A 17,326-nucleotide genomic window follows, 5' to 3' on the forward strand; every position below is an offset into this window, starting at 1 on the left:
TTGCGTCTTTGCTAAAATTCTTCTGCGCCTTCTGTTAACTTAAATATACATACATACATATGTATTTGTTTGGATTCTGTCGACAAATATATTATATTTATGTATGGAGTTCACTAATATAACTATTTATTTCCACTGGCTGCCTGCTTGACACCGATGGCTTTAACCCTTTAGTTTTTTTGTTTTGTTTTATACTAAGGTGTACCATATAATCCCCACGAGCCTTAAATTTAACGAAATCAAATGTTAGAAGCAAATAAAAAAAATTTTGCGCTGCTCCAGAAAAAGTCGAAACGTGACTGCCGTCAACTGTCAACTCATATTTGGCATTATGTTTACGGCGGTGCACAAACAACATTTCACTATTTTGGGAATACTTGCAGCGGCAACCTCTGAATACAATCAATTCACGTATGTACTATATGTCTGTAGTTTATCTGCAAGAGCTATAATTTAGTAACAATTGTGAGCATTTAACGGTATGTTCATACATTTTGTGCAATTATTCTGTTAGCCATAGAAAAATTGTGTTAGATATACGGTGAATGAGCAAGCAGCCATAGATTGATGTAAATCAAAATTATTTTGGTTGTACTCTAAATAGATATGTAGGTATGTACATATCTACCATTGTAACTGTAGAGCACGTAAATTTTAAGTCGATAGAATGCGTACAAAATTTATGATTGAATTAACCGTGTAATTATAGCAAATTGTTGATTTTAGGAGATGTCAAAATTGCTGTTGTAATAACGTCAAATCGTTTTGTCAGCGGGAAGTTGTTGTAATATGGAACGATAAACACTTCGCTTTTTAATTAGAAAATATTTAAAGATATAATATTAATTTTTTAATTTTTCATTAGCTTTTGACTACGTTTACATAAAATAAAGGTAATATGCTATATTTTATTTAATTGTAAAAAATAAAAATAATATTAATATCTTTTATAATTATATAATATTATTATATATTATATACTCGTATTATCTAATTACCATATAATTATATATATTATCTAATTAGGTTATTTTGTTAATCGCAATATTAGGCTATACGAATAATCGGTTTTCGGATTATTTGAACAATATCAAGATTCCTAATTTATATATTTATATCCTGTTTTATTATATATTGTTTTAAATAAATTAAATATAAGTATATTTACTTTATTTATTTTTTTTGTAGTTTTGCCCGCTATGTACATATGTATGTAATACAACCAACTTTAGCTACACTGGTCACCCTGTCAAGAATCAAGTAATGACACCACACACAGATGTCGCTCAAAGTTTTCAGCGTCAGCTGTTTGCGCCACACAATATTTTTTTGCACGCAAGTGTTGTGTATAAAACTATTTTCTAAATAAAAGTGGTCTTCGCAGTAAATAAAGCGATGAGTGAATTAAATAGTGAGGATGATGTATTTTTCGACGAACTAATAGAAGATGAAAATGCCGATGACGAATCTTTACCAAACTTTGCGTTTCCAAATCTCAAAGGTATAGCGAAATAAAGCGGTTACACGAGATTATTTACATCTTACAAGCTATACCCATTAACAGGTGATCCTGATTTGCTTTGTGAATTCAATACCAATGATGAGAACACAATTGGTACTAGTGAATATTTGGACCAAGCCATCATAAGCAATTTAAGCACATTGGAATTCAAATGGAATAGTGAATGCTTGGTAAAATATTAGATGGATGCTGATGTATGAACAAAATTTACTTTTTTTCGTATATGTATGTACATAGATTTGTACGGAGCAATTTGAGGAGTACCAGGAATTGCTGGAGCATTGCAAACAGTTCCATAAAAATGAGTTCGATGAGTACACATGCACCGTCGGAGATTGTGATGAGTTAATTGCGGATGAGGATGCGCTTGCCAGGCACTTGGTATTGAGACACAGTGATTTGCAGAGGTAAGCAAAAAATATACAATTTTTTTTTTGTATTAATATGTGGTTGTATTCACTATTTGGTTGCATTCTAATGGATTGTGTGTTTATATATTTTTTGTAGTATCAAAATATATGGCAGCTGTCCGTTTTGTGATCTACGTTTTTCCAACTTTAATGAACTTAATAAACATTCATGCTATCGTAAAATTAATAGAAGGGCTTGCATACAGCCTTATTGCCAATATTGTAAGGAGGAGTTTGTCTCGCATAAAAGGTAAATATTTCTTAGTTTTATAAATAACTTTCATTTGAAATGTGTATTGGTGTATTTAAGATTCCTGTTTCACCTGCAATTTCATTTGGCTAAGCGGCGAGCCAAGGTTTGCATGATATGTAACACCGAATTTTCCGATGTGGAAAACTTTTTCCTACATGTAAATTATCAGCACGAATCACTGAATAAGTTGGCATGCAAAATGTAAGCATTAAATACTTGAACTTCTAAATACTATATTTTATAAGAACATTAAATAAATGATTTCTACAACAGCTGTGATCGCGTTTTTGCTGATTTGGAGACATACAGCGCACATGAAAACATGCACAAATCAAATCCGAAATACAAATGTGATGAATGCAGCAAAGTTTATTATAATAAGAAATTACTACTAAAACACAAGGTGAGTAAGAAATTCGTAAATAAACAATGCTTAATACATTCATTCCATATTTCTAGGTTAATTTGCATTCCGCAATTGAGTATAAATGCGACTTGTGTCCGAAAATATTTCCAACTTTCCCTATTTTACAAAATCACTTGAAGTGGCATAATACAGAAGCTGAAGTCCACGTATATACTTGCACTAATTGTGGCTTGCTTGCAGGTGATTGTGTCAAACTACAGGCATGCATTAATTTATACATAAAATTATTAAATTTATAATTTCATAAAAAATTTCCTAACTTTTTAGAAACATACCGCAGATTGCTCCTCAGACTGCTTCGAATGCGAAATTGAAGATGAAATATTGACAGCGGCTTACAGCTGTCATTACTGCGCGCAAGATTTCAAGGATAAATTTTCGCTCAGCAAGCATCGTGCTACGGGCATACATAAAAGTGAGAAATTCATCTGTCCCATTTGCAATGAAGAGCTTGACAGTGTAAAAGCAAAGCGCTTGCATATGTATACGCATAAAAATTATAAAAATTTCCTAGAAAATCTACCACTTAAGCGCCTTCTAATGTGTGATGTGGGCGTAAGTTAAAGAAATTCACAAAATGTCTGCATCTTAAGCATGATTTTTGTATATTTATAGGATTGCGAAGAGTGCTATAGTGACTGGGCTGCCTTGCAGCGGCACAAAACGCGCATACACAAATCAAATACATGCACAAAATGCAATCAAAAGTTAGCTGATGCAGCGGAACTGCAAAAGCATTTGAAGCAATGCCAAGCGACTGCATTAACATGTCAGTTTTGTGATAAAATATGCCCAACAAAAATGTCACTAGCTGTCCATGTAGCTAGAAGGCATAATAACAGTACGTCGAATTTTTGGAAACTGCTTTCTTTATATTTTTTTGCATAAAAAAATTTTATAATTGCAGAAAATGTTGTCTGTCCACACTGTTCCGTCGGCTATAAAGATGAGCAAACCCTACAACAACACATAGAATATTCACACGTGCCTGCGCCTTGTACGAATTGCGAAAAAGTGATCAATTGCAAACGGAATTTAGAGATTCATATGCGTGTGGTGCATGACACAGAAACCAGATATTTCTGTACGCACTGCAATAAAGGATTTTATCATCGTTCGCAGAGAGATCTGCATGAAGAGAGTGTAAATATGTTGTTTTGTTGCTATGTTTATGTTTAAATACAAATTTGATTTGTTTATGGTATTTTGCAGGTGCATCCAGACTCGATCTACAAATGCGGTCAATGTAATTTCAAAACGAAATATGCCAAGTCTTTGGAAATACACATAGCGAAGCATTTGAAAAAGCTGGAGTTTAAGTGTCCGCACTGTGATAAATCATTTGGTCGCAAAAACACGCTCACTTTACACATCAAGCGACATAAAAATGACAAGCCGTAAGTAGTTTTTACTACAATTATTTCCTAAAGCTTAAACTGAAATATATTATTTTTCTACGTGTAGTTTTAGATGCTTCGATACCATTGTTGATGGCTGTGACGCAGCTTTCATCACACGTCCGCTGTTAAATAATCACATTAAAAGCAAACATTCCGTGCATCAGGTTAAGCCGAAGAGCGCGAGCGAACAAAAGCGGCGACTTGGAACGCAAAGAAAGTCGTGTATAAAGGAAATTGTTACGCAGGAGGCACCCTTTGAAAATACGGCAATGCTCGAAATCAACTCAAGTGGTACAATGTTGACTGCAGATAGCAGCTTTGCCGATGTTGCGGGTTTGTCACACGCAGTTGATGAGAATTACATGTTGCTCGTGGTGAATGATGAGCAACTGTTGGCACTGGACGGCACAGATATTTCAGCAAGTTAAAGATTTTCCATGTTTGGCTGAGGATATGAATAACAAACTTCCCCACAGTACATTTATATTCTAAAATTGTTTTTGTTGCAATTTTAAATTGTTTTAATAAACAACTAGTTTGCATTTATATGATTACAAGCAACGTCTATGCTGGTTTTTATTACTTGCAAGCGCACTGCAGCTGAATTTATAAATATCTCCGGTCCATATACCTCGCGCCACGGCGCATTTATGTATTTCTTAATTGTTCGTAAGTTATACAATATGCACTTTTTTTATTTGTTTTATATCTGATTTAAAACCACTACAACAACAAACTACACTTGTATATAAATATTTATGTGTGTACATATGCCTTGTATATGTATATTGTACGTACATATGCCTTTGTGCCGTTGTATAATGAATTTGTATAGATATTGCATTTATAATTTGTTAAAACACACACAAACACTACAACTAACTGTACTCAGCCTACAAATAATTAATGTAGCGCAATCACGTAAATTTGACTGCACTTTTACATGGTATTAAGTGTGAATGTAATTAACAGAGCGTTTGCAAGAAAAATTGGCGTATTCCCGTTTAGAATGTTATGTTCGTAGCTGCTATGTATGTAAATATACATAAGAAATAAAATTGTCAACGTTAATTTGTCTTTTTTGATTTTTTGGCTTGTTTGGTTTTCAATTTCTCCTTCTTCTTCAGTTCCTTCTCCATCAGCGATTTGTACAGTTTGTAGCCGAAGAGCGCTGCAAAAAATATTAAAGAAAAAATAATAAAGTTAATAATTGAAAGTTGCATTTAAAATATTAAATATATATAATCGATAAACAAAAGTCGATTAAGAAAAAAATCTTAGTGGCACAACCTAATTTATATGGAGCACAGCATTCCCATTATACGCACTTTATCACCAATGGCTTGGAAAACCAATTTAAATTTGGTATTTATGTTCCTCCACATAAAAATATTCCATATTTGTTAAAAACATAAATAATAAATGACATCACGAATTTTACATGGAACATTCGTCCATTTTAACACTCAATTGCCGATTTATCATCGTGTATCAGCTTTGCCAGATGCTAGAGCAAGGTTCACATACAATTTCTGATGTTTGACCACTTCGACCACAAGTTTTAAGTTGGCCTTTTGTTTGTGACCTTGGTTTTATTCCAAAGACGAATTTTAAGAGAATAATGGAATTTAAGTGAAACTTACTTCACGATCGATTAATGCACATACGGAGGTTTGTCCATAAGGGAAATAATGCATTCAAAAATAATGGAATCAACATTTTAATTATTTTTTTTTTACTTTGTAATCCCAAAAATTATAATTAAAAATAAATTTGAAATTTTCGAATATTGCATTGTAAAAAATTTTAATCGCAAAAATCATATGAAAAACGTATTTTTTTTTAATTTTCGATCCCAAATACAAGTTAAAAAAAATAAGAATTAGTACAAAATAGCGGATCGAAAAGTTGAAAACATTTTTAACACCAAAAGTCGGAGAAAAAGTAAAAATAAATTATATTAAAAAAATCAGAATGTTTTGTTGCTAGACCATAGTAAATCGATATCGGTGGTTCAGCCTTTTGGAGTGAAAAGTATGTGTGCATCAATGACTCAAAAACTAAAGGATTATTGCGCTCATATATGGTAAGCTTGTTACGCTGATCATTTATACGGGTGATCCAAGTAGAGGTGCTTTTTTCAATAGCCGTTTTTTACGTCGAGATCTTAAATTGAAAGCGTAAAAAATACAGCTTGTGCAAGAATTGAAGTCGCTCGAACTTCCCAAGCGACATCGCTTCGTTCTATGGGCTCTTGCAAAGGTGCCAAAAAGGTCCGACGTTTTCGAACAAAATTTTATTCAGCAATGAGGCTCATTTCTGGCTCAATGGGTATGTAAACAAGCAAATTTGCCACATTTTGGGCTGAAAAGATTCAAGAGCTGCTAGTTCGTACAGAAAAAACAACGGTTTGATGTGGTTTATGGTCCTGTGGAATCATCGTTCTATATTTCTTTAAAAATTAAGCCGGTGAGAACGTAACCGTCAATGGCGAACGTTATCACGCCATGATAACCGACCATCTGATGCCTGAAATTGAAGCTCGGGATCTCGGCGACATTTGGCCACGCCACTTCTCACACATCGCATCAATCAATCGATGTATTGAGAGAACACTTCGGTAAGCAGATAATTTCACGTTTTGAGCCGGTCGATTGACCACTACGATCGTGTGATATCACACCGTTAGACTTTTTTCTGTGAGGATATGTAAAGTCTATGCGGACAATCCCGCTTCGATTCAGGACTGTGAGTAAAACAACACGCGTATCATTCGCTAGTTACCAGTACAAGTGCTCCAACGAGTCATCGAAAATGTTCTTCGGAATAACAAACATTACCCATTAAATTTGAAGCTTCTGTGTTTTTTCTTTAAGAAAGTAAGGAACATCGAAATGGATCCCCCCATGTATCTATATATTCTGTATGGTCTCCGATGTTTCTGTAACAAACTTAATATGTACATATGTATGTATGTACTGTCCTGTTCAGTTTATAAAAAAAAATTCTGCGATTGGTGTAAAGTCCATTTTTAATTAAAATCAAATAAAGATTGTAATTTCTTTAAGTACTGAGACTGCATTATCTCTGCAATATAAAATATTTATATGTTTGTACATACATACAATGTCTAATATTTGAGCTTAATTAAGCACACACGATTTATTTGGTTTTCATACCGAAACAAACACTAATAAACATACATTTAGTAAGAGATAATTATTTAGAAAAATCTTCTTTCGAAATGCCGCAATATTGTTGACTGAGAGATATTGGTTTAGAGAGAGTATTTTACTGGTTAAAAGCATCTAAACGAATTGGAAACTTCAAAACATGCTTAGATAGCAAATGTCAAGGTAAGAAGCGGAAAGTAACTTATAAAAGCCGTTAGACAACTTTCTTTTTTAACGTGCTGTTTTATGCGTGCGCGTTCAAAATAAACAAAAGATACAAAAAAATGTTAATTGTTTCGGCTAACTTTTGTTTTGAAGCTATGAACAGCTGTTGAAGAGTGGCAACTGATAAAAGGTTTCAAGAGTAATTTTGACAGATAAAAAAAAAAACAAAATTTTCCAATAAAAGTACATCTGAAGCGACACGGTTTCACTATTACTCTTTTAATTTTCAACTTTCACTATAATTATTATTTTAGAAAAATCATCAATCGATTCAAATCGACTTCACAGCGTGCACAACACAATGACATGACAAATATTTTATCATTTGCATTAGATATCAATGAATTCCGATTAAAACACGTTGTAGCGGCGTGTAACCACTTGTTTGCGCCAAGCTTATGAAGCGCAAAACTACAAAATACACACATAAACAAAAAAACTTAAGCAATAAATAATTAGCCTTTGCACCACAAAAATTCAACTTTCAATGCTACACACGCAACTAGTTTAAAAAAAATTATCAAAACTTCGCGCACAGCTATTAACACAAGCCTGTAATAATAAAAAATTTTGAAATAAAAAAATAAATAAACAACTCGCAACACACCAATCACCAAAAGCACCGTGAATAACAACGCCGCCACAATGGAGTAATTGTAGACTTGTTGGAAATTCGTATATTGCATTAGCTTTTGCTCGGCATGCTCGATGGTGTTGCGCAGCGTATCCTTGGCGTTGTGCAGAAACTCAACACGCTCCTGACCGGATAGTGACTCGACCTTCTCCTGCAGCGCGTGAATTTTATTGAGCAACCGTTGTGCATAACTGTTATCACCGCCAATTCGGTGTATGATCGATTGCACTGTGCTTTGCAACTGATCGATTATGTGAAGATGTTCGCCGCCGCCGGTTGCCATAATCGTCAGAACATATGTATGTATATATGCGCACGCCGAGTCTGTCTGTGATGCTTATGTGTTTGTGTGTATGTAATGCAGGTTTGTGCACACCGGCGCGCAGCGTTAGAAGCACAAAAATTGTTTTGTACGAATGTGCTAAGTGACGGCGTTCAACTGCCAACAAATGTGAGTCCAACAAGTGGAGAGACCGCCGTTCGCTGGTCGCGCTTGAATACTGGGAGCACGCGAGCGACCGTGTTGTCTACAAGTATTTGGCTAGACGAACTACAAAATGCGGTGGGGAAGTAACAAAACAAAAAATATACCGAATGATAGCCGCTTGGAAGTTGGCGCTCAGCGTTTTTGTTCTTTATATGTACATACATATGTATGTATGTATGAGAATGTGTAAGTTTTTCTATTTTAGCTTTGCTCTATTTATTTTATTCGAATTGATGATTCGCTGAGGAAACTTCAACTTACACATGTGTACTTGCAGCCAGAACATATTACCGATAAACTATTATGTCAATACGGTTTATTTAACATACAAATAGAAATTTATGTGAGTAATAAATGTAACAAGCTTGCACTATTGAAATTGGTAATAGGTAAAGATAAGCGATATTAGATAACTCAAGCGTAATCGTTTGTGAAGTATTTAGGAAATTCTTTCTTTATACACATTTGTAGTCACAAGAAATTACCGCCAAAGCGATGTAACCAATGCTCTCCTAGTATAAACATCAGAATAAAACTTTGAACAAATAGAATCGAATATGTAAATTCCAGTGCCTAAGAATGATATTCTACAGAAAATATCGCTCAATCTGTGCCAAGACTTCCCTCAAATATTGAACTTTTCAACTTCTGGGTTAAAAACCCCAAAAACTTAGATATTTGAAATTTTCACATACATTTTGAGGTTATATGAAAATGGTGTCAAAACAAAAATTTTAGATTTTTTGCAACTTAGACATATAGCTTTTTCCCAAAGGACTCGTAGTTTTGCTGGAAATCGAAATAAACTCCTCTTAAGTATAAAAATGCAATCACCCTCTGCGTTTTCTTTTCCCGTCCTCAGATAAATTACTTGTTCTTTAGTTTTTGTTGTTTTGAAAAACAATAAAGCGGTTTTCGATTATTTAAATTTGGTTTGGTCCCTAAACCCGAAATATAAAAAGTAACCTACGTATTTTAACAAATGTTCCGTTCCGTTTCCACGACAGTTGGGTCTACGTAACCAGATTGAAACCGAATTTTGATCCGACCAAGGATTTAAAATTAATCCAAATTATATGTTGAAATTAAGATAATATTGATACACATATTAAACGTTTTCGCGTGTTAAAATAAATTAATAAAGGTACATAGATCCAAACAAATGACAGTCCCAACAATTTAACACATTTAAAACCAATCCATTGTTGCTTACCAAATAGAAGCACAATAATCGCAATCATTGCAAAGAATATTGCATAATCCCAAGAGGAATGTACGGGTCCAGGTTGAGCATAGCGGCGCATAAAATCCTCTGCGGAGCCTTCTTGTGGATTATAAAGGTTCTCCTTAAGATTAGCCTTCTCCTCATCGCTTATACCGTCCATTTGTTCGATTAACTTCCAAACCTCATCCACACTGGGCATCTTAAAATCGCCCTTGGGATCACCGAGATTTCCATAGGGATCACCAGAACCAGCGGCAAGTGCTGCAACGTCTTCGGCGAATTGTTGTTGATTTGCTGGATCATTAGCCATTGTCAGCGTAGTAATTGGCTGTTTGTCAAATGTGTTTGTTTACTTGTTGTTTTGGTAATGTTCGTTCACTTTGGCACGCAAACTTCTTGTTCACAATTTAACTGGCGCTTTAACGAAATTCTAAGGCAATTTGCAATGTTTTTATTTTGAAAACGTTTATATAATATTTTTGTATTATGCAATAACTGGAGTATAATTTTATTGTTGTAATATAATATCAAAATGGAGCAGGATGTTTGCAGAGAGGGGTGAATGCAACTATAGTAACATAAAAAAACTGACAACAACAAAAATCTAATCTAAATCTAATGGGCTTTGACAGTAAATTTCGGATCGTTAATGCATAACATACAGTATATTTATTTGAAGTGGATTTTTATATACGGTTTATTTTAAATCTTATATAAACAACTAAAGATGGAAGTTGGAAATAAAATGATATGATAGGTTTTTGTTTAAAAACAATTATTTTATAACAATCTAAGTAAAAATTATTTGCAAAAAGAAAGCTGTTCTAACAGATTCTCAAATATATTTTCAACATAACAGAAAAATAGGAACGGACCCGGTTTTTTATCCGGCCGGATGTTCATCGCGATGTTTACTACCGCTACAACAACAACTATAGACATAGCTGGGACAAAAGATACAGACTAGACTAGAAGTAGTCACAAAAAAATATTGAAATATTTTAGTATCCGATCCAATAAGACCTTTTGTTACGATCTATTGTACGTAACACGGACAGATGGATTTTCCTCCAACCAGAAGTATCAATCAGACATCATGTTTGCACCAATAAAATTCACTGAATTATTACCGTTGATTTTTTTAGAATAACAACATGATGAACATTCACAATAGTAATGGAACCCAACGATTTATTCAGCTTCACAAAGATCGCTCTTTGGATTAACAGTTCGCTAATGCATGCATGACTGACTAGTCGGAAAACCATTCAACATCATTGTACCCGAAATAGGAGGTAAAATTGGATAATACCAAATCTATGCGGCAAATTAGAAAGGTTAGCAAGGTCAATTAATATTTTTTTTTTCCAAATTTGATATAAAATATGTTTTATGAATGGTTCATTATGTACTGATTTTTTTAATTACAATAATATGAAAAATATTTTAAAATATATACATATATGTATGTATATCGGCATTTTGAAAACTACAGCAGTGCGCTAAACTTTAGAGTTTAACTTTTCTCCAATTTATTATGGCTTCACCAAAATATGCAATGAAAAGCACCACAAATTTTAAAGTTCAAAAACATCTGGCACCATTGCACTCTAGCTATTATTATACACTAGAGATAAAATTCAAACAGACCAGTCAAATTCAAGTGACAACTTAAGCAATGGAGTGTAATAAGCAGTCGTGGCCGAGTGGTTAAGGCGTCTGACTCGAAATCAGATTCCCTCTGGGAGCGTAGGTTCGAATCCTACCGGCTGCGATAATTATTTTTTGTTTACTTTTTACAAAAACATTTTAAATTTTGAAATTTGTTGAACTTATTTATATTTAATATGGAATAATTATTATTTTAAATAATTGTGTATCCGCGTATTGAGGCTGAATTTATTTAAATTCGCCACATATACAAATGTATAATAACTGCTTTAAAATATTCCTGCGTTTCACTCCCTCTCTGCACATTATTTATCACTGCTCATCAATTTCCACGTTTGTAAACAAACGCAAATTTATTTAATATGTTTTCAAAATATACTAACATTGTTTAAATATAATTCAAATTAATTAACCAATTAGAAGTTTTAAATTCGCAGCCACGTTGTAGTTCACTGAATTAGGTACTGACATTATTTAAAAGCATTCTGGTCAATAGGAGTATGCCGTGTAGGCATATCACTGTTTTGTAGATATTTAAATCATAAATAATAAATACATGAGATAGTATTCCAGCAGACCATAGAAAAAAATGCTAATCTACACAAAATAAATAAACTCTCATTTTTTGTGCAGATTTCTTGACAACGTCAGCATTTTTCGACCACCACCACCTTTACAATGGTCAGCAAAAAAAAGTAAAAGAAATAAATAATACATACTTATAAATGGAAGTATTTTTGTATACGAATTATATATGAACAAAAAATTCAGTAATTTAGAAATTAATACAATATTTATGTTAGTGTGTAAAATACATGTACATATATACATACATATGTACATATACCTACACATACAGCGGTATCGGAAGGAATACTATTGAAATATGATAAGATAGGAAAAATTTACTTTTTGAGACTGTTATACATACGTAGGGGAATGTGTTTAACTTAAGAGAACTTGCTGTCGGGGCTTCATTATCAGCTAGAATACTTTATAATACACTAGTAAAGTAACTTTAGCATGCATGCACTTATCAAATCATGTAGAATAGAAGTACACGAAATTGATTTTAAATTATTTGTTTCTATACGCGTACACAGAACACTAAAGAGTAGATCTAAAGGATATATGAGAGGATTGGGATAGTCTTAGTTAAATTGTATAATTCAAAAACGAGAATGCAACTTAAAGGTTTTATTTATGTTTGTAACAATTACAGCGTAGCATTGCAAAAAAAAACTGATTTGTAAGTAATTATGTTAGATTCTTTCTTCTTCGATTATTTTTTGTTAAAGGGTATATTTTCATCGGAAAATGTGAACGACCGCAAAAATGCAATTGGAAAAAAGAAAGCAACCGGTTTGTAGTGCAAATACAGTTCTCAGCGAACTTTTTTGTTTTGATAGCATAATAGGACGTGGAAAAAATAATTGAATAAAGTCTAAACAAATAAATAACTTAACATTAGACACATGACAGCTTGATAATCCTACATGCATTCTTTACTAGAATATATTGACAATATTTGAACTCCCACTTACCAGCTAGTCCAAATACAACAACAGCCGGTACATAAAATGCCAGATTGGGAATGCTTTGTTGGAATGGTGATGATGAATCAGTTAAATCAACCATTTTTTACACAATTAATTTTTAACAAAATAAACCATATAAATTAATTTAAGCAGTGAAGACAAAAAGTCCACTTGACTAAAGCTTCGTCTGGTTGAAATATTTGTAAATCAAATTGGAGTCTGTGATCTTCTGACAGCAAACAAATATGCATTGAAATGATATTCACAATGAGGTTTTGTTACGATTAAATATCGATAAATTTTTTTGTCTAATGAAAGCAAAAAACTAATGTTTAAATAAAGTTGTATGGTGCGTTTAACGCTAGAATTATGTTTTATATTGGTAACTTTATGGAAACAAAATTTTGAGTTTATTGGTTCGGTATGAACTATTTTCATTATTAATAAATGGGTTAATGGCATTTGACACCTTTAATATATTGAAGATATCAATTTTATTTTATAAAGAGAAATATTATATAATAACAACTTTAAATGTATTTCTAAACTGAATATATTTAAATATTTATTTATTTTCCGAAAGCTTCGCGAATTATTCACAATAATCAAATAAATCAATTACTTTCTTGTTTCCGTCATTTCTTTCGTTTGACAGCCACACACATTTTGACAACAGCTGGTACTTGACAACTTTCCGTGTGAGTGCACAAACCGAATTTTGCGAGTCGATTGGAAAACTTAAAAATAATTTCGAAATAATGAAGGCTATCTACAACTCTTTATTCAAAAGGACTTCCACATATGCCGTGGGAATAATGGCATCCGTGTTCTTCTTTGAACGCGCATTTGAAGTGGGGTCTACACAACTTTTCGAATCCGTCAATAAAGGAGTAAGTTGCAAATGATTTCAACCTACACAATTATGTAAGAACTTATTTGACAATTTGATTTGTTCATTATTTTAGAAACTGTGGAAGGATATCAAGGGCAAATACGAATAAGCTAAGAGACTTCAATGGCTTTTGGTACATTGTAACGAGGGAATACTACTTGCTATCAATGAATTAAAAACAAACATTCAATTAGAATAAATGTAACATTTATTACTAAACAAAAACGAAAAAAAATGTTTATTTCTTAGGTGTTTCCTCTGTCTTTGCCTGTTGTGCCGGTTGTAGGTGATCTTCTAATACATCCCATGGCTTTTCATGCCGCACAGCATCCCAAGGCAATGGCGCAACGTATCGTTCAGGTTCTTGCAACTTAACTCCATTTTCTTCCAATGTTTTCAGAAACTTTTCAACTTTACCTCCGGCAACGGCGTCAATATTGCAAGCCATTTCAGTAATGCCTGACTGAAGGCATCTCATTGCCAGCACTCGAGCAAGATTCACAAAAGCAGGAGTATCTGTGGTTTTGTAGAGATGCTTTTTTATTGCCCATTCCGAGGTGCTCGCACCGACAATAGGACCATTCTGAAAATGTCTGACTTCTGCAGTTACGTAACGTCCGCTTACAGTCAACTCCAACTTATGCCAAAACGAACGTCCAGGTTTTTCCAAAAAATAACCGTTGGGTTTATGTGCAATACGCAATCTCTCCAGATTTCTTGGATTTCGGTTTATTATGACTGGTTCTCCGGTGGGTTGGCTGATCTCCTTGATTTTACGCAAAACGCGAGAGGATCTAAGCGGTTGAAAATGGCCCGACATATTTTAATTGATAAATTAATTCAATAATTAATAAATTATTAGTTTTTGGAAAACAATTTTCTGGCTATGAAAAATATTGAATGTTGACTTCTTCAAAGGTGTGCTGCTGATAATAGCCGTTGACAGCATGTACAGATAATTGCGCTGATCTTTACGTAAATTCAACGACGGTGAATAATGTCCACTTTTTCATAAGAGCGTATTCTACTTTTTTAACGATTTCGACAAACTACTCTCTATATTGATTTTATTATTTTCCCATTTTAAGTAAATTATATTAACTATTATTTTAGCTTGTAATTATTAATATTACTAATTATTAATCATGCGAACTCGTCGCATTGACTATTCACCGCGAAATTCAGCCGTTCACAAATAATTCACAATGAAAATGTAAATATTTACGAATATGTACAAAATAAACGAAAACATAACAGCAAATGTCAAAAGCGCGTAAAAGATAAATAATTCTAATTAACTTTTGCAAAATTAAGGCATGCGCCAAAACAGGAAACATTTTAACAATCTGTGTTGACCATTGCCCATAATCGGATTGGGCACTTTGGTGGTTCGGTGTGGACATTTTGTCTTATAGTATTATTAGCAGAGTTTGGTGTTTGAAAACGTGATACATATCAATAATAATGCTGTTGTCTGTGGCGGGATTAAATTTGTGTGGCCGAATGCGGCTCCTAAATCGTGGGAGTTGCATTGCCATGGCGCGCATACAGAAACCTTGCACTGCCGGATATCCAACTTCATCGAAAAAGGTGAGTAGAAATCTGTTACTTGCAAACAATGGCTTGAGGCTTCATTTTCAAAATCGATCCAATCAATTACCTTGAGCTCATGGACACTACTTTCAGAACTCTTATGGTTATGTGACAGAGTGTCACGTCGATAAGTTTTTGAGTGGTTCTGTTAAGTAGGCGAACGCAATTACGACACAAAAGCGCGCCACTCATAAAGCATTTAAACAGTGCTAAACTCTGTAAATGCTATTGAGATTATAGGTTATTTGTTATAATGCATGTGCAGAATATATAGTATTTGAAGTATACAAGTTTGGACAAACATGTGTCATTTAGTTTTTTTTGAACTCGTCACAAAATTTATTTTACATGTGTATATTCCATGGTTATCCAAAACCTAAATTGAAAGTGGCGAAAAACACATCTAGAAATGGATGTTTCCTTTTTAATCACATTTTAGAACTGTATGATTATAAACAATTTTTAAAATGCACACTATGTATTGGGATTTGGAAAGGTTACTTTTTTGTACAAAAAACAATCAATTCAACTAAGAAATTAATTAAAATATCAATTAGGGATAAGCTTTTTTATTAATTGCTATATACACATACATACACTTTAATAATAACCGTTTTAATATTTATTAGTACTATTGTATCTCTTTACAAGTACTAATATGTGAAAATATTTCTGAAAAAATATTTCTTTATTTCTTGAGATATAAAATATTAGTATTAATTAAATTAATTTAACCACAAATGAACAAGTTTTTCCGACGCTATTATATTTACCTTCACTTCAGTTTTAGACATCATTGTCTATGCAATAAAACGATGCAAATAAAAGCAAACCGGTGGTAAAAGTGTCAACACGTTTAGTGTGTAGTACTTTGCCAAGCGTGTCATTGCCGGCGAGACGATGACGAGTAAATTTGGGGTAGTTCAACGTTCTTACCCCCTATTTATATCGCACTACTGCGAGCGGTTGGATAATGTGGAATATGTGTGTGCATTGCATTCGACGGCTATCAAAAACTCAATGAGCACCATCACCGCACACAATGCTAGTTCGCTCTTTTGAGAGTTTCTTAGCTGACTCTATTTGATTTCTAGTGCTCGTTGCATGTTTTGCTGATTGTGGACTACCAGTCACTTTTGCAAATTCCCACCGTTTGGACGTGCGCAAAAACAAACACATCCGTAGTCTCGTGCGCGAACAATCTCCCTATTTGCGAAGTGAAGTAAACAAAAGATTTTATAAAACAAAGTAGTTTTTGCAGTTGAATTTAAGTTGTTAGAGAAAGTGGTGTGAAATTTCAATATAATATTAGAAATTTGTGTTGAAACAAAGAGAAAATCACTATAAAAGTCCTATTCTACATATATATATACATATATAAATGAATAGAAAATTTTAAAAGTGTATATTTTCTTTTGCAAATTTATAAAATATGCGGTGCTATATTTAGTTATGAAAAGCGTCGCGTCAACAACAAAACAACGTCAACGACAACGACCTGGCGACAGCATCGAAGCAACAGGAGACCTACCGAAATTAATTCATTCAATTTATGCACTTAGTTAAGAAATGTTGAAGATGTTGCATGCTTTTGCCACTTAACAACGGTAAATAGTATTAATTAAAATGTTGTTAAATTCATTGAAACAATCACACAAAGAATGCAGGAACAAACTCATAAATTTTATGGTACATATGTCTAGCATATTTGTAGTTACGCACAAAAAATCCACACTTTTCGCGACAGTAGTATTTCACTTGTTGTTATTGCGAACCTGCGTGGATACTACTTGTATAAATGCTTATATTTGTTCTAGTGGCACTGGTGGCGTATGAGTAACATAAATCTGTGTAACGGTGTAGCAACTAAGTAAAA

At 33.3% G+C, this 17,326-nt stretch overlaps 5 protein-coding genes and 1 non-coding gene across 12 annotated transcripts in view; 4 read left to right on the plus strand and 2 right to left on the minus strand.

The window, feature by feature from the left end:
* The first annotated feature begins 1,203 nt into the window (after positions 1-1,203).
* Positions 1,204-4,573, plus strand: LOC120772131 (zinc finger protein 808-like). Its single transcript, XM_040100547.1, has 12 exons — positions 1,204-1,501; positions 1,565-1,692; positions 1,760-1,929; positions 2,030-2,182; positions 2,243-2,386; positions 2,459-2,588; positions 2,645-2,812; positions 2,880-3,167; positions 3,228-3,453; positions 3,520-3,755; positions 3,825-4,009; positions 4,077-4,573. Exons 1-12 carry the CDS (start codon positions 1,396-1,398, stop codon positions 4,438-4,440), a joined length of 2,298 nt encoding a protein of 765 aa, XP_039956481.1. The 5' UTR covers positions 1,204-1,395; the 3' UTR covers positions 4,441-4,573.
* A 215-nt stretch (positions 4,574-4,788) lies between these two features.
* Positions 4,789-13,200, minus strand: LOC120770237. 4 transcript variants are annotated; one of them, XM_040097528.1, is made up of 3 exons: positions 12,972-13,062; positions 9,745-10,186; positions 4,789-5,183 (listed from the first exon to the last, which is right to left on the minus strand). In XM_040097528.1, the coding sequence occupies exons 2-3, from the start codon at positions 10,064-10,066 to the stop codon at positions 5,080-5,082; spliced, it is 426 nt and encodes a 141-aa protein (XP_039953462.1). In that variant the 5' UTR covers positions 10,067-10,186; positions 12,972-13,062; the 3' UTR covers positions 4,789-5,079. The 4 variants fall into 4 exon arrangements, with proteins under 4 accessions (XP_039953462.1, XP_039953463.1, XP_039953465.1 ...); XM_040097529.1 differs by lacking the exon at positions 12,972-13,062 and adding an exon at positions 11,811-11,894; XM_040097531.1 differs by lacking the exon at positions 9,745-10,186 and having other exon boundaries at positions 12,972-13,200.
* Trnas-cga lies at positions 11,449-11,530 on the plus strand. The gene has a single exon. It is a non-coding gene; the product is annotated as a tRNA-Ser (tRNA).
* A 434-nt stretch (positions 13,201-13,634) lies between the features above and the next one.
* LOC120770238 (cytochrome b-c1 complex subunit 9) lies at positions 13,635-14,092 on the plus strand. The gene is made up of 2 exons (XM_040097532.1): positions 13,635-13,855; positions 13,931-14,092. The coding sequence occupies exons 1-2, from the start codon at positions 13,724-13,726 to the stop codon at positions 13,964-13,966; spliced, it is 168 nt and encodes a 55-aa protein (XP_039953466.1). The 5' UTR covers positions 13,635-13,723; the 3' UTR covers positions 13,967-14,092.
* On the minus strand, positions 14,048-14,886 carry LOC120770236 (39S ribosomal protein L18, mitochondrial). Its single transcript, XM_040097526.1, has one exon. It carries the CDS (start codon positions 14,675-14,677, stop codon positions 14,096-14,098), a length of 582 nt encoding a protein of 193 aa, XP_039953460.1. The 5' UTR covers positions 14,678-14,886; the 3' UTR covers positions 14,048-14,095.
* A 239-nt stretch (positions 14,887-15,125) lies between these two features.
* LOC120770234 (tafazzin homolog) overlaps positions 15,126-17,326 on the plus strand; it is a 19,783-nt gene continuing 17,582 nt past the window's right edge. For 2 of the 4 annotated variants that reach the window (XM_040097521.1, XM_040097522.1), the window contains exon 1: positions 15,126-15,447. In XM_040097521.1, the coding sequence (XP_039953455.1) occupies positions 15,322-15,447 (126 nt within the window). In that variant the 5' untranslated portion in view covers positions 15,126-15,321. Of the gene's footprint in view, positions 15,448-16,489; positions 17,058-17,326 lie in introns of those variants that run through there. The other 2 variants (XM_040097524.1, XM_040097525.1) reach the window with 1 other exon arrangement.

Source organism: Bactrocera tryoni, chromosome 3 (assembly GCF_016617805.1).
Source record: "Bactrocera tryoni isolate S06 chromosome 3, CSIRO_BtryS06_freeze2, whole genome shotgun sequence".
Taxonomy (NCBI): Eukaryota; Metazoa; Arthropoda; class Insecta; order Diptera; family Tephritidae; genus Bactrocera; species Bactrocera tryoni.